Source organism: Oxyura jamaicensis, chromosome 13 (assembly GCF_011077185.1).
Source record: "Oxyura jamaicensis isolate SHBP4307 breed ruddy duck chromosome 13, BPBGC_Ojam_1.0, whole genome shotgun sequence".
NCBI classification, from domain to species: Eukaryota; Metazoa; Chordata; class Aves; order Anseriformes; family Anatidae; genus Oxyura; species Oxyura jamaicensis.
The window spans coordinates 19,148,540-19,165,916 of record NC_048905.1 but is presented as its reverse complement, the minus strand read 5'-3'; the positions used below and the strand labels follow the sequence as shown (position 1 = coordinate 19,165,916).

Genomic DNA, 17,377 nt, shown 5'->3' with positions numbered 1-17,377 from the left:
AGCAGGCAGGTCTAGCAGGTTCAGCTTTTCTAAAGCTAGGTAGACTAATATGCTGTTATTCTGTAATTTGCAGTCTGTTCATGTAAGATTTTTAAACCTGAATATTGTGGCTCCAATTTTCAGTAAACATAGCCAACCTAATACAGTTTGATTATTCTGAACAGTACTGCTTCATCCAACAGGACTCTCACTGGGTGGAAGACAAACAACTTTTTATTAAGAGGAACCAAGAGCTTTTAGACAAGGTATGTTCCCAAGTTCTGTGTGTTCGCTCTGAAAGGTAACCTGGATGCTGCAATACAGCTTTTGGATATGCAGTCTGGTGTTTATAAGTATAGTATATGGATAGAACAGCATATCTGAATATGGACAAGATGTGTGGACAGGATGACATATGGATAGACACAACCTCTCTAACGCTTAGGCATTGTTGCTCCCAACCTGAGATCTGGAAGCTCTGCGTAGCATTACAGCTCTGCTCCAACATTGTGTTCCTGCAACACTGCACTGAAGAGTCTGCTGTTGCTGCCCTGGCAGGACATTTTGAACTCAGCTGCTGGGTGGGAAGCAGCAGCAGAAATGCAGTCACCCTGTAACACCAGGACCCTTTCATGCTCCTATTTCCTGTATGTTCTGTATATTCTAAAGGGCTTGTATCATCCCTAGGTCCAGTGCAACTTGAACTAATATTTCAATTGGTGCATTCAGGAACATCAACTCTGTGTGCATATATATGCATGTATATATATATATATATGTATGTCTGTGTGTGTATATATATTTAATCATGGAATATAAGGCATTGAAGGACCTCGGCACTGCTTGAATCACCAGCAGTTACAACAGTGACTGTATGTACATCTGCCATCAGCAAGAGATCACAGAATCATTATCTCCCAGCAACAGCTCCCCTTATCTGATTATCACAGATCATTAAGTCCCAGCAACAGCTCCCCTTTCTTTCTTCACCTCCCCAGATGTGGTTTCCTAGCTGTGTTTCTTCCCTTCCATAAACATGCCTAATAAGTCTCCAGCCCTGTGCCATGCTTCTCCAGACAAACTGACCTATGGGGGTTCATTTGACTTCAGTCTTAACACATTCCCTAACCGTCCTTGTCTGGGCCCTATTCAGAGAACCTCGTTGCAAAGTATAGGTCCTGGCACTGGCTGGAGACTTGGCAGAAGAGAGCAGGCTGAGGAGTCAGTGGTTGTGTTGTTGCCAGCAAGGACGTTGTATCCAATTGGCCAACGCATGGTATTCACGTCTGCTAATTGACAGCATTATTCATGTGGAGATGCTTGCTGTGCAGTTCACAGGAGAGTGCTCATGTGGGATAGGATGACTGCACAAGTAACTGCCCCATAGAGACAACTGTCCCTGCATGCCAACTGTGCTTCATGTGCCACACCCTGGGAATCTCTGATCCAGCCCAAGATTTCCTCTAAAGTAGGACCAGCTATTTCTGTGCCACTCCTGACAGATGTTTATCCAACTTGTTTGCAGAGTCCTCCAAGTAGTCTTCACAGCCCTTCCCAAAAAAAACTATCCTAGCACTTTACTATGAGATCAGTGCATTTAATATCTAATGTAGAATAATCTAATAGCTAACTTGGTATTTTCTGTTGTGTTAACCTTCCCACTGATCTTCACTAGGATTGGATTGCTTTAGGAAAACTTTAAATCTAAGCATTTTATAATGTTTAGCAAGCTGATGAGCAGAAGTTCACCTGTAAACTAAAGACTCATTGAAGTAACATGGCAAGTAGTGAATCCTCTGTAGAGCTTGGATCTTGAGCTGTCTATGCTATCTGAACTGTTTCTCACCAAATATTCAACATTTCTTGTAACAGTCACACAGATCATGAATTTACATATGTCTATTAGATAGAGAAACTGGAAGCAGAAAACAGCCGTCTGCAACAGGAGCTGCAGGATGCTCGGGACCAGAATGAACTGCTGGAGTTCCGCAACCTTGAACTGGAGGTGACAGATCAGCTCTTTACAGTAGACAGAACCAGGGCACTTGCACTGAACACCAACTTTAATCAAGTGTTTATACCAGTGCTGTAGTGATATAATAGAGTAACAAATCAGGCTGAGCATATTTAATTGTGGGCTGTGGAGGTATGTCAGTTCTAATATCCTGGAAACAGTAATCTCTATACTTAAATGGTTCACTTCTGTCTGAGCTAGGTGCCTGGTAAGGTAGAGGTAAGCTTAGCTGATTAACTTTAGCATGGCTGTGCTAGGTTACCATGTTTTTCTAATAATTTGGAGCATTCTGTTGTCAACATGCTTTGTTCTTATATCTGCTCTGGAATACAAATGTATAGTGCTGGACAGAATATATTAAAATAAACTGAAATTAATTAAATCTAAGTGACCCAGGTAAACAAGGTTTAAATTCCATCCTCATGTACTTTACTCAGAGCTGCATCATAGCTCACAGCTAAAATCTCTGCTGAGAGTGAGTACCCAGCTTATTGTTTTGTTTGTTTTTGTTTTGTTTTTGTTCTGTTTTTAATGAAAGTAGACTGAGCAATTGAATTAAATGTTTGTAAACCAAAAAACATATCTGAAAGCAAAATTTGATCTTCACTTTTTGTGCTTGCCTGAATACCTACCTGAAAGGGATGAGAAATAACGTTTTCAATTTTTTATTTTTGTCTTTGGTCCTTTAAAACTGGACAAAATTTTAAAAGTTTTAGGTAGTGAAGGTGTATAAGTAGCTAATTGTTAATTTTCTTGAATTTATTCCTTTCCACAGATAATAGAACATATGACATACCAGGATGAGCAAGCATGTAATCTGAGTATCCTAGTAGTCTTAAGTCAAAAACCCATTTTCCACAGACAACTTGCAAATATATATAATTAATGAAATTAATCTACTGTAAAACAATTCACTGGGTTTTAAAACCCTATACCACTTGGCACACTGTTTTTTAGCCTGGAGTCTTTCAATTCAGTTTTACCAGCAGTAGTTAAATAGTGGTGTAATGTTTCTTTCTTTTTCTCCTAATATGAAGACCTTAAGTTTGTAAAGCATGATTTAAATAGTAGATATTGCATTTATTTAGTTCTCTACACATTTCATTCATTCTAACATGTTCTCTGGTGTCTTCTGAATTAAATTTCAGGAAAGAGAGAGACGGTCTCCACCATTTAATCTCCAGATTCACCCATTTTCAGACGGTGTGAGCGCTCTACAGATCTACTGCATGAAGGAAGGGGTTAAGGTACGTCAGTTTTATAAGGCAGGACTTACAGGAGTGGTTGATGCTCCCCATGTAATCCATTACATTAATCACAGCTAATAACTCACTATATTTTAAGCATTTAAACTCAGTCTAATATAAAAGTGTATGATGACTGATGCAATTGAATTGGACTTGTAATTTTCATCATAATGATAAAACCTGGCTCAAAGGCAATTGAAATCAGTGTGTGATGCATTTCTATGGGATACTACAAAATATTATATCTCGCTTTTGTTAATAGGAGGGACAAATATTACAGCCATGATACAATGTGCATGTAATGCCTTTATCTTATTTTCTCTTTGCAGGATGTCAGCATACCAGACCTCATAAAGCAGTTGGATATCCTAGGTGATAACGGGGTAAGTTGAAGTGGGAGGTATTTTCCCTTTACAAAATACATTTTGTACAATAGGGAAAGTGAAGTCTGTAACTATGATGTCTATTTTCTAAGATATTTGTTAAAATTATGTAATACCAGAAGTCTTCATTTAGAGAGTGTTTATCTCCTTACGCTGAGCATTTGTGAGATTTCAGTAATCAGAGAACTAGTAATGAAGTAGCAGCTTTAACATTTGGTTTAGCAGACTGGGAAGAACTCATGTCCAATGGCCACTGATATTTGGAACTGGTTCTGACTGTACTCCAGTCATTCAGTAAATCATGTGAATTAGCTTGGCAGTATGAGCCCACCACATCTTCATCAGGACTAGGATTCCTCTGCAAGCAGTTTCATAAGCAGACAAGAAATACCAAATGGCCTGTGGCTTTCAAAGTGAGCGTTGCCGCCCACTTTAGTCATCTATGTAAAAGAAAATATCTGGTATCTCTGGCTAACATAAGATACATTTTAAGAAAGCGTATAAGAAATAGAAAAAGAAAGATCATTATTGTCTATACACATACTGGTGTAAATTAGCTTTTTTTTTTTTTTTTTCTTCAAAAACAATGGAGATTCAGCTTTGCAAAACTAGCAAAAAGAGAAACAAATGGGTCTAACTTCAGTTTACATTTCGTATAAGGTGCAATGGTATGAAAACATACAGTCAGTCCATATCATGTAGAAAGGCAAAAGCAGTGTTTTTTTTGTTTGTTAGTTTATTTGTTTTAATTACGTTAGCAGATCCTGAATATTTTGTTGGGAATAGTATAATCAGTAATATGTGGTTCTCCTAAAAACTGTAGCCCTAGTGTGCAGCCTGGATAATCTGTATTTATGCAGGAAACTGCTGCTAATTTTTTTCTTCCCTCTTTCTCTTCACAGAATTTAAGAAATGAAGAACAAGTGGCCATAATTCAGGCTTCCACTGTTTTGTCCTTGGCAGAAAAGGTAAAATGTGCGTTTGCTTTTCTCAATGTTATCTAATCCCTCATTTAATGCTGTATGTTTTTTGGCTCTGTTATATCAATGTTATCAAACTTTCTAGTGTAGTGAGCATTTCCACAGACAAAGTAAACTCTGCTATCTGTATGTAAATAGTATTGTTTATCAACTAGAGATTTTGCAAGGATAGAAATACCTTAATGTAATCACAGTCCCAAACACCTTACTAAAGCAGCAAAAATGTCAAACCTACCTGGCACAAGCTGTGTAGTCAGAACAGTTCGTAAAGCAAAAAGAATGACAAATGAAACCTGCAATTCTAAAGTGAATTAGAAAATACAAAATCAGACATTTAAGCCATAATTAATCATAGCCAGAGATTTCTACTCTGAAAGGAACTGTATGCAAAATTTCCACTGAAATTATGTGTCTAGGTTCCTTCCTTGTCTGGGAAATTGAAAAGAAAATAGGCATTGGTTAAAATTGCTTTCTATGGTTCAAATACAGCACAGAACTGTGTTAATGTGACAGCATCCAAGGATTCTACTCGTCAATTCTCCCTCTCCAAAGGGAATTGCCATCTACTTAACTAAGCTATTTCCAGATCCTAGAGACCCACGGGTCCTTATCCATGGGATGAAATGGGGTTCCCTGTCCAGGAAAGTACTTTTCCATCTTCCAGTGATCCTGTAATAGTGATCCTCATAATTCCTCCTTATGAAGTCTCACTCGTAGCCATCCTGTACCTGTCACTGGAGAACCTATTAAGACAGGCCCAGAACTAGCAATAGGTTACTATAAATAGACTAATAAGATGCTGTAGATGTCCCATTGCCACTGCCTGTGTGCCTAGAAAACACAGCAGGTTACAGCTCTCGTTGTCTTCCCTACAGTGGATCCAGCAGATTGAGGGAGCTGAAGCTGCTCTGCACCAGAAGATGATGGAACTGGAAAGTGATATGGTAGGCAAACTTTCCTTAATAGACATTTTAGGAGCATGTCACATTTACTTGGTGTGCCAAAAAATAATTAAAACCTTGTCTTTTGGCAAATTAGGTATGCAGGCTTTCTCCGATAACTGCTGAAACCATAAAAACGTTACTAGACTGTTTCAGATACAACAGCAGATAACATAGAAATGGAAATAGTTAAGGTTTGAGAACTTTCTCTCTTTCCATGAGGATGACTTTACTAAAAGTACAGAGGGCTCAAAAGCTGCTCAGTGATTTTCAGATATGAAAATGACCACACTCTTTGCCTACTAAGATTGCCAGTATAAACTTTAGCAGTTGTAGCACATTTTATTCAATACCCGTGAGAAATTAATGAATTTTCATGCTGTCTTCTTTCATTACATTTTAAGCCCATATGTTGTGGTTTAACCCGGCTGGCAGCTAAACACCACACAGCCGTTCGCTCACCCTCCCCCCTCCCTCTCTGGGATGGGGGAGAGAAACGGGAAAGTGAAGCCTGTGGGTTGAGATAAAGACAGTTTATTAAGATAGGAAGTAATAATAATAGTGTGTACAAAACAAGTGATGCACAATGCAATTGCTCACCACCCGCTGACCAATGCCCAGCCTAACCCCGAGCAGCCGGCACCCCACCCCGGCTAGCCACCCCTATATATTGTTCAGCATAACGTCAGATGGTATGGAATACCCCTTTGGCCAGTTTGGGTCAGCTGTCTTGGGTCCGTTGCCTCCCAGCTCTTGCTGAACCGCCAGCCTGCCCACTGGCAGGACAGAGTGAGAAGCTGAAAAGTCCTTGGCTTAGTGTAAGCGCCGCTCTGCAACAATTAAAACATTAGCATGTTATCAGCACTCTTCTCATCGTAATCCAAAACATAGCACCCTACCAGCTACTAGGAGGAAAAATAACTCTGTCCTAACTGAAACCAGGACAACATATCATCCTGAAGGTAAAAGCTTCACAGCTGAACTTCCTATAGCATCAGTAAAGCTAGGACTTTATTCTTATTCTAGTTAATGGAAGTAACTTAAAAGATGAACAAGCCTAACAACATGAGTTGGATAGCTGTAGCATTTTACCTTTTGTTCCTGTGGTATGTCTATACTCAAGCTAATTAAGCTTAAAGTACGCTGAGAAGTTAAAGCACAGCATCTTTCCCCAAATAACATGGACGTGAAAATGCCTGTTTAGTTCCTGTTTAGTTTATAGCACTTCCACACTTCTTCCAAAAAAGAAGACACAAAAGGAGTTGTCTGGGATGCCAGAGGTGTTATCTTTAGAAAAATCACACAGAAAACCTTAAATACTACTGAAATGCCAAGCAATATTACTGAAATGAACAAGAGATGATAGATTTAGCTCCATGTAGATCAGATGTATTATCATACAAAAGTAAACACAGCTATTTTCCATTCCTTTTCTAGCTGAGTCAGATAGATAGTAACTTTGCCGAGTGTCAGTTAAGACCAGTCTCCTAGTCCTGCCCAAGTCAGATGTCTGTAGCTGATTCAATAAAACTTCCCAAAGCAGCTGGCGTAACTGATTCACGTTTCTGTCTAAATCCTTCATTGTAGGAGCAATTTTGCAAAATAAAAGGTTATTTGGAAGAAGAACTAGACTACAGGAAGCAAGCTCTTGACCAAGCATACATGGTATGTACAAAGGAAATGCTACAGTACATATTAGCCAGCACTGTGACAGGACAAGAGCTCCTGTTGGATCACGAGAAGAGGTTTTTGCTTTCTTCTTAGTATCTTTTTATTTATTTATTATTATTATTTGTTTTCCCATTCGCCTAACAAACTACCATGCAATGTGCACAACTTCAAAATGACACCTAGGTTTTGCAAATCAGAAAAATGTAGATCTCCTGAAGTCTGAAAGTCTTTTACTCTTTTGTCATTTGTAGGCAGTTGTTGCTCATTAGTGTGAGCTTGTCCAGCTGGAGTCAGTGAAACCAACTGGAACTCACATCTGGAGTCTTAGATGGCCCATTTTAAGCATATCATAGCAAGTAGAGGTTATGCCACAAAGAGCACAATTTCCTGCTGTAAAACCACTGGGTCAAATTCTGATACATAGGTCTGATAACTGGCCTTGCAAGTTCAGCACAATTGGTTTGTCAGTTAATGGGAATGCTCATTGATTATCACGATTCAGAGCAAAGTAGTTTGACACTGACCTTCAATTTTTTCTCTCACTTTTTTTTTTTTTTTTAGTACAGTGGGTCAAAATCTTAGAATTGGTGAAATAATCATCTTTTTAAATTACAAATATAAAATAGGTATGAAAGTTCTATTCAACTCCTGATCACCTCACCTCTGTAACTGCTTAAAATAAGTCAGCAAGAGATTTCAATGAAAACCAATGCTGAAATACCATAAAAATAAAAACTTTTTTTTTATTTGTCTAAACAGTGAACCACTTTATGAGTTCTGTTTGTCACATTTTTGCACACTTGAGCACAGGGACCACCATGCAGATGCCTGAATCTGCCACAACCTCCCCAGTCCCCAATGTGTTTTAAACAATGTTCCATCTCTAACTGGCTTTTGGTATTGCATCGACCAGAGGATCCAGGAGCTTGAAGCCACCTTATACAATGCTTTGCAGCAAGAAACTGTAATAAAGTTTGGGGAACTGCTGACTGAAAAACAGCAGGAAGAGCTTAGGACAGCAGTAGAAAAACTAAGACGTCAGATGCTGAGGAAAAGCAGAGAATATGATTGCCAGATTCTTCAAGAGAGGATGGAGCTGCTCCAGCAGGCTCATCAGGTAAGAAGAAACAACGAAGCATGTGCAGATCTATTCAGCTTTGCTGAGTAAGAATGTAAGCTGAGGTCAAATTTAGGCAAGCTCTTGGTCATGAGTGTGCCTGGCATTTCTTGAGTTGTTTTATACTTTGAGTCTTTACTGTACACACAAACACTTGATATTAGCTTCTGGAGCATTGGTTAGCCATATTTTGAACCTTAAAATTCCAAACTAAACTGTTTTCATCCAGAATTCTGTCCACAAGAATCTATCCTTGATTAAAGTGGTCACCCCTAGTTACTGGACTTGGTTCAAGAGGAACTGTATGAATGTGTCTGGCTATTGTTACATAGGAGAGCTATCTGTTTTTCCAGCCACTTCTGGTCTGTCTCTCCCAAAGTGGGCAGTTGTAATGTTTTGCTGATGAGATATAATACCATATTTACATTCAAAGATTAATGTGACAGCTGCAAAATGAACAAAACGTTTAAGGGAATAAGAGAGAAAGCATATGCCCAGCGGTCTTTCTTCTCAAGGTGCCAAAAGTTTAAGTCATATTACACAGTTTCTGTAAGAAACTCAGCTCTGCTAAAAATGCACTTTGGCTACAGTTTACGCATAACTGGCTCACCACAGAATTAGTGTTTTTTTCATAGTACTATAAACATTTATCATATCTAATAATAATACTTTAGTCCTCTTTCAATACATCAATCTGTGAGAAATTTTAATGAATTGTGATATAATTTTAAGGAGTATAATTGTGATCTTACGCTTTCCGTCTATTTACCACAAGACTGATATGAAATCAACACTTGAAACAGATCCACTATTGATACTAATTTCCAGCATTTGAGGATGCAGTGAAATACACACAACAGCATATTTTGAGTAGTTGTGCGTGAGATAAAGTTATGGTTAGGCAAGGCTAGTCGATGGAGTCATGATACTGCACAGGTTTATCCCGGCCAGAGAAGTGGATTTGTTAATTACTAGGCTGTTAGCACTTTGAACATTTAGTCATTTGTCAGGCAAGCAAATTTATTGAGAATTTAGTCTAGATTTCTTTTTTTTTTTTTGTTTAATTTCCAGAGGATCCGAGATTTAGAAGATAAAACTGACATCCAAAAGAGACAAATTAAGGATCTGGAGGAAAAGGTTGGTTCTGTTTTGCTTCTGAAGCAGGCTGATCCACTTTTTTGAAAGTAATAATATAATTCTTTTGAACTACATGACCTTTTTGTTTAGCTTAATAAGGTGGACATATTAGCATTTTTCTACTATACCATCTTTTCAATTTGTGTCTTTCAGTATACCCAAACTATAATCTTAAGAGTCTCCTCCACAACAAACTCTGTTTCATTTTGGGAAATAAATGCTGAACACTTTTAATTATGGTTAATGACACTGAACCAAATGATGAAGCCTTTATTTTTCTGTTAAATGCTGTCTTGGTATATAGACAATACATCCACTAAAGGCAGGGTGATGGTAGGAAGCAGGAAGGAATGAAGGAAACTGAGTGAAGATGTGAAGATTGTCTTTAGCTGGCAGGTCTAGGGAACCCAGGTTCTGATGTCATCCAATTTATTGAAGGTTGCAATTGATTATACAATATGAAAACAGTAATAGAATCTTGCCCCTAAACTGACCTGTCAAAGAACTATAGAATATATATGCATATTCTTTATAAATATATATATATATAATACATGTTTATGAGTATATGCAGAGCTGTTCTGCTTTTTTGAGGGGAGGGGAGAGAGCAGGGGGAGGGCAGTGTTAAAGCTGCTCTGTCACATTAAGTTTTCCTAGTTTTAGATAGCTAAGTTAGGATTGCAGAACAAAGGTCACAGCATGGGCACAGCACAATGCTACCAACAATGTATTTTCTAGAAATGCTAGGCTGATAAAAGATACATCTTCAGTGGCAGCTTTGCCAATGTAGGCATATTAGTGAATATAAATGTACATACATAAACTGTAATAATGATTATATATTGGTACAATGACAGTAGTGCCAATGAGACCTTTCTGTTTGCACATACATTCCTAAAGTGAAACAACTGTGCTTAATGTAAAACTTGGTAGACATAACTCTTTCTACTTTTCTGCCAATATTTTTGTGACACAAAGACTCAGTGTCTTTCTAGTATATATAACTTGGAAAAAGATCATAATCTGTGATGAAGATTAAAAACAAAGCAAAACTTATGCCATGGTCATATGGAGGACTTGAGTATGAGAGTTTTCAGCGTCAATTTTCAAAAGAGCTTTTGATTCACGAAAAAATCACTTTCCAGAAGATGTTGTATTCATGATTAAAATGATACATCCAAAAATTAATTATTCAACATGTAATAGTTAGGGTTTAGCATTAGGCGTATATATTTCTCAGGCTATTTCCAGTATGGATAGCAGACATTCTTTTTAACCCACTTTAAAATACTACCCATGCTATTTTTGATATCCAGCTCTGTGACTTCCATCAGCCCATGGTGGTTTACAGTGAAAGCTATATCTCAGGCTTTCAATATGGTGCCAATTCTAATTCATCACCAAAATTAATGGGATCTGTTTGTTTTCTAAGCCTGAGAGGCAGTATGGCACTCAGAGAAGTAACCAGGAAATACAATGTTTTCTGAATGAATAATTATTTTATTTGTCCTTCAGAGTGCAAAAAGAACTAATCCTGATGCATACAATGCCATGACCTTTTGTTTTTATGCAATCTTCTTTTTCTTCTGCAGTTTCTATTTCTATTCTTGTTCTTCTCTCTTGCCTTTATTCTTTGGCCTTGATGTCAATGTGCCTCTTGGAAAGGTAAGACTACTTCATTTATTTCCTCAAAGCTAGCACTTCTTGCACAGAGCTAAGGATCAGATCTTTGCATGTTCATGTATGTGTCTGGAATCATGGAATTCAGCAGGTCCTTGTCAATTTGTAATAGTTCACAACAGAGAGTGGTTACACTGCAGAGCTGACACAGGGTGTTGTAGTCAGACCAGCACTGTACAACATACTTTTAAGTGAATTGCGAAAGCTTGCGGATGATATTCTGCCATTCATAATTGTGAAAATAAAAGCCAACAAGAATTTCACAATATCAAATAGTCAAGAGAATTGCATGTGAAATTCAGTATTGATGTTTAAAAAGTGATGCAGCCTTAAAACTGTTAAACTGGCTCTGAGCTGACTGCTCCCACCCAGAATATAGCTCAGTGCCCAAAAGTAGGAGAGGGATAAAGAAGAGCAAGGAAGAATGATCAGCTGCTGAAAGACAGGAAGAGGGAGACAGAGGGAGAGAAGGATTTTTCTGGTTCAGAGAGACACTATTAAAAGGCAGTATGGAAAATCAGTCAGTGTCATAGGATGGATGTATAGATTGCTATTATTCTCCACCAGTACAGCAATTATCATGTTATAAATTTAAAATAAACAAAAATTGTTAGGTAATGAAATAGAATGTAAAGAAGCCTCTGCCAAAGCATGCTTAGCAGCAGAAAGTTCAGAGTTCAAAAACCAATGTGAAGATGAGGAGATAAATCAGGGAACTGTGATGTGCACAGCCTTCATATTTTTCCTTCTGGCCTAACCACATTCAGAACCAGGATGTTGGGATAAAAGGACCTTTCTTCTGATCCAAGATAACATAAGTAGAACATAGCCTGGGTAATGTTATATTAAATGCTCAATAATGTTATATTAAAGACATATAATGACATCTTCTGATTTTGGGACAGACCGATACCATAAAGTTTCTCACTGTCACTTTTGCCTCTGGCTTGAGCTGTTAATTATTAAATTCTTCTGACCTGCACTTGAGGCAAACTGAGAATACAGTTTTGTGTGGAAGATGTTTTGCCATGCTCTTCCACCATTTTCACTAGCTTAGCCTTTGTTTCTAGGTACAGAGCAAGATAATGAACTAAGCAGTATGGGTCTGGGTTCTGCTCCCCCTAATGAAAAGCCCCCTACTTTACGCTTTATTTCAGCTAAATCAAGACTTTCTTTTGCAGTTTTGTGCTGTTGCAGAGAAAACTCACAGAATTAGTCACATAAACTGAAATCCATTGCTTCCTCGGATGGTCAGACCTTAAAATGAATGTTTTAATGGGCTGAGCCAGCAATATACATAGAGGTTATGCTGAATGGGGAATGAACCATAGGAAGGAGTCAGAGGAAGGTGGCTAGCTCAGTGATCATGTCTCTTTTAAATAATGGCCAATATCATTAATGAGTTGCTGCTATTTAAAACATACTGCCTCGATCCACTGAACATTAAAGAGTAAGTTATGACTGCATTCTCACCAATGTTCCTGCAGCAAGATTTCTGGGAACCATGACATAGAACAACATCTACAAGACATTTTAAGTGAATTTGACTGTACTGTTCCTTGCTCATTCATAGTGGGGAAAAAAATCAGAAGGTTTTCTGAAACAGCCAAAGTATGCATAGGCTAATTTTAAGAAGCTAACATTTTCAAAGTACACAGTAATAGCAAATAATTTCATGTGACTGTGTCTTTTGCTGTACTGTAGAATCATAAGTGCAGAGCTACCAGCCCACTTATAGGAAGATTTAAAAAAAAAATAAAAATGGACACTTGGATTTAAACTGCACCTAGAAAACTCTCAGAAACCAATACTGACGACTGCAAAAGACTGCCTCTTTGAGTTCTTCCCATTTGCTTATACTGTTGTCTTTCATTCAGTTTCTGTCACAACTGTAATGAAGGTACTTGTGACTCAAAAGAAAAACAGGTGCAGTAAGAGGTTCTGAATTTTCTGTATAAAATTTTCACCTATATTTTCCACCTATATAGGTATGGAATTGGTTTTCTAATGATTATTTGCCCCTGCTGGTACAGCTACAGAGTTATTAAGAAGTTCATACATCCTAATTTGGCCAATGCCATTATCAGTTATGGTGGAAGAAAAATAAGAAATCAAAAAAATCTTGACCTCCAGTTCTTTGCAAATGTGCCTCATAAGATGTCCCTTGCTCAGTTTAAGTCACCTTGATTGAAAATACATTCATCGTATTAAACTACTGAACAGCTTTTCCTAATCCCATCTCTTTTAAGATGGAGCACCCAGTAAAGTCTTCTGAGTAGAACATGCATCCTGGGAAATGCAATTTACACTTTTCATAGACTCATCAGGAAACATTGTCTTCCTGAATTTTTATTGTTTTTAATTTTGAAAGTATTTTTTTTAGAAGTTTAAGACAGAAAGTTGGTAGTAAAAGCAAATTCCAAAAAGATCCATAAAAATGCATTAAAATGATTTTGGTTCATAGATATGACATTTTTCATTAGAAAAGATGATTCACTTGAGAAATTGAATCCACTTGTAATGAACTTACAATAGAAAATCCCAACTCCCAGCATAAAAAACCCAGTGCACCCTTCATAAGACTTTATGCTTGGTTTTGTTATGCCAGAGCAGAAGAGAAAGGAAGGAGAACTGGAAGTAGCAGCCATAACATGGATGAATTACTTGGCTTTTCAGGAATTGCAGATCTATACCAGTATCTTTTGAAATAAGCATTTTCCAAAATAGAAAAATCCCTACAATTTTGACATATAGAATCCAGCAGTAGTGACTAAGTCTTTTTCTTGCAGCCTGTGAAAATAGCTAAAGTATTGTGCAACATCTCAGTGTCTGCATACTAAGGAAAAAAAATAAAAAGCCTTCACATTGAATCTGTTTACATGGATTTCATGGTGACTGTCAGGTTGTTGTTTTAACAACTTCCTAATGAGTTCTGCTATGTATTCAAAGACAGACTGAATTCTTTATTGCAGAGGATCCATTCCTTTCCTCTTCTCAAAGCAAGAAGGGGAGAACCATACGAGAAAGGAGAAAACTCAGGAACATCAAAAAAAAAAAAAAAAAAAGCCTCCACATTTTCTGTTAAGTTCTATTTCCTGTTGGACTACTTTGAGGGAGGTATTGGCAGGTTAGAAAAACTAATGAGGTGTTTGAGATTAGAACTCTACTATCCTTCTAAAATTCTAGCAGATTGTTATTATCATCTGCAGTCATTCTTCTACCTGCATGTGTTTGTTGGGTCATATCTAGCACCAACTGTCTGCTGATTTGATGCACTGTGTTGACTTTCATTGGTCCATTAATTGAGTAGGACTAATAATCAAGAGAAAGCTATTTTTGTGCCAATTTCATTGTGGGGGTTTTGTCCTCCCTTAGGACCATGTCACTGAGTCAGACTTCATCATGTCTCCCACACACATCTCCTTCACTAAGTTTCCTGCTCATTTTAAACAACATCTAAGGTTTAGTGGGTGTAAGTCCCTCTGGAGCCTAGGAACTCTGCTCTAATTACAGCTGTAAGAAGAGTTTTGCTCACTGGATTTACTGTTGCTCTATGGAGGATTGCCCCAGGAGCGCATGAGGGTCTGTTTTAGAAGACTCATGTCTCTACTTCCGATAGAGAGGAAGAGAAACATCAACAAGAAGTGAAGTGTGGTTTACAGCCCTGGAGAGTCTGCTGGTGTGTTGTGCCAGTCCTCAGTCTTCCACACAGCTCACGAACAATTCTTTTGCCATTTTCACATACTGCTTTTGCGTTTTGGACAATGAGTGTCAGGCAGGGAACAAGAAGATGGATTACTGTGAACTGAAGAGCAGAACAAGTAGCCACAACAGTTGTGCAGATGTAGTGATGTAGAGAATGGGACATAGACTGTAGAAATTAGAAAATCTTAAGGGTGCAGGGGTGTGGTAGAGATATAAACTCAGTGCTTTCCAGGGGATCTGCACTGCTGTGAGCTCTCCTGAACTGTAAAGACAGCAGCAGCAGGCCCAGCTTCACAGCAAGCATGATGTCTGTTGACTGTTTTACCAAGGCAAGTTATTCTACAAGTGCAAATCATCAAGTCTTGTAGCAATTCCTCAAAGCAAATGGAACAGTAAGCTCATCCCCTGCCTGATCCCAGTTTTCACCCAGTCTGTGTTTGCCTCATTGCTGAATTAGCCAAAGCTCTGGGGTTGCCTTGGAACCACAAGCAAAACATATGACCTACTGTCATGTCTGGTGAAATTTAGGCAGCTGTATTACAAGAGATATTGAAACTCACAGTTTTGTATGGGCTGGTGCATACCAGCATACCATTCTTCATCTGAACATACCTGTAGGAACTTCTATGGACCAGAGAGCTTTACCTTTTAAGGTTAAATGGACAGGCCTGGCTGGTGTTACTGATTAATTCATTGTCAAAATATGAGTAATTTTCACAAATGTCTTTCACGGAAACAGAAACAATCTGCCCAGGTAGCTGATAATTGTAAGAACGGGTATTTTCAACCTTCTGACTCTGTTTTGTCATCTGGATAGGTAGGTAGAGGAAATTATCACTTATCTGATACAGATGTTCTTCTTTTTGTTTTATTTTTAGAGCACCCGACCACACAGATAAGTTCTTAGAAAGGCAAATGCTTCCAACCCCTGATGAAGAGAACATTGTTTACACCAATTTAAAAAACAAACAAACAAAAAAACCACAAAAGAACAACCTGTAGCCAAGACTGCAACCACCTTGTATTTTAAAGCCATCATTCAAGATTTGTTACTTGACAGTTTCTGTCTAAACCTATGATATATGCTGCATCTAATGAAATCCTATATGTTGAAATTACAAAAGGGGAAGAAAAGTAATCTGTGAACCTACAGCACTTAGGAAAAAACTTAAAGGGAATCTGCAAGGCTCCACTTTCAGCTGATCAAGTCAGAGTGTGTCTTGGGCATGGAACCAAAGTTACAACAGAAAAATATATCCCTGCTATGCAGGGCAATCATTTAAATGTGACACTGTCATCCCATGAACAAATCAAAAGTAAGAAGACAGAGCAGGAGAAACACTTGAGAGCTGTGGAGAGATAATGACAATAAAGCATTCGGTTTGAACTGTCTGGCTTTCTCACTACAGGGATTCTTTCCCTTTGGTTTTAGCCTCAGGAACAATGACAGCTGCAGTGTGGCAAAAAAAGTAAAATACATTCTATTTTATGGTACGATGAGCAGGACAGGGCACCATGTTTTCTGTTTGAGATCATAACGAAGCACCATTCTACATGGCAAGGGATGGGAAATGAGGGTGTGTAGTATAAGGAAGACTTCTGGCAGAATTGTAGCCTTATCTCTTCACACTCCCTGCATGAAGAACAGCCTGCCCATTGTCAGATACTTTTCATACTCTTTAAAGATTGACAGTGAGATAATAATGCCCATACTTAGTTTCACTATTGGAATAACATACTGAGGATCACTGTATTAGGCCTACAGTGTGGCTTCTTAGAAAGAAAAAAATGTGTTTGAGAGAAAAAGGGAAAAAAGCCATCCCCAGTGTTCATGTGGTATAACCCACAAAGCATCATCTTCCAAATATTTTGTCTCAGCTTGGATCCTACTGAACATGCAAAACCCTTATAAATGTTTTGGTTTGGCTTGTTAAATTGATTTTGTTAGCTGACTTCCTGACCAGTGACACATAAGCCAAAAACTGGGGAAAGCCATGTGAAAGCATCCTTATTAGACATGAGGAGAAGTATCACTGGCTTGTTTAGATTTTTCCACAATTAACTAGTAGTAGTTTTCATTTCAGAGCATTACTTACCTCTCCCATGACAAAGGCTGGAACCCAGTCCTGGTGGCTCCCTGAGGCAAGGAGTGCCATCACAGCTGCATGCCCCTGTAGTCAGTAAAAAACAAACCCTGAGGAGTGTTGACACCTGCAAACATTGCCAAGTTCCTGTCTGTTGGAAGCAAAGTTGCATCCATCTTCCCTTCTCTCATGGTGTGCTGTATGATCTAGGCATGACAATGCCCTTCTCTGTGCTTCTGTTTTCATTTACCTGGAAATGGAGTCCTTCCTGTATAGACTTGAGGTTCCAGTGGCAAGGCTCCTTATTTGAGCTGTGTCTTCCACAACGGAGCCTTAATTTTAGCTAAGAAAAATGGATTTCCATATTTCAAAGTAGAAGACAACCTTTGCATTACTTAAACCTTCAAAAGAGGGCTCACATGTTCTGACATCTTAAGCA

At 38.3% G+C, this 17,377-nt stretch overlaps 1 protein-coding gene across 2 annotated transcripts in view; it reads left to right on the top strand.

Annotated features, from left to right (window-relative positions):
• Nucleotides 1–17,098, top strand: part of JAKMIP2 (janus kinase and microtubule interacting protein 2) — a 52,769-nt gene extending 35,671 nt beyond the window's left edge. The window contains exons 12-22 of one of the 2 annotated variants that reach the window (XM_035338432.1): nucleotides 183–245; nucleotides 1,886–1,984; nucleotides 3,142–3,240; nucleotides 3,570–3,623; nucleotides 4,526–4,591; nucleotides 5,479–5,547; nucleotides 7,132–7,209; nucleotides 8,129–8,332; nucleotides 9,404–9,469; nucleotides 11,062–11,134; nucleotides 16,939–17,098. In XM_035338432.1, the coding sequence (XP_035194323.1) occupies nucleotides 183–245; nucleotides 1,886–1,984; nucleotides 3,142–3,240; nucleotides 3,570–3,623; nucleotides 4,526–4,591; nucleotides 5,479–5,547; nucleotides 7,132–7,209; nucleotides 8,129–8,332; nucleotides 9,404–9,469; nucleotides 11,062–11,112 (849 nt within the window). In that variant the 3' untranslated portion in view covers nucleotides 11,113–11,134; nucleotides 16,939–17,098. Of the gene's footprint in view, nucleotides 1–182; nucleotides 246–1,885; nucleotides 1,985–3,141; nucleotides 3,241–3,569; nucleotides 3,624–4,525; nucleotides 4,592–5,478; nucleotides 5,548–7,131; nucleotides 7,210–8,128; nucleotides 8,333–9,403; nucleotides 9,470–11,061; nucleotides 11,135–15,732; nucleotides 16,431–16,938 lie in introns of those variants that run through there. The other variant, XM_035338431.1, reaches the window with a different exon arrangement.
• Nucleotides 17,099–17,377: the final 279 nt, after the last annotated feature.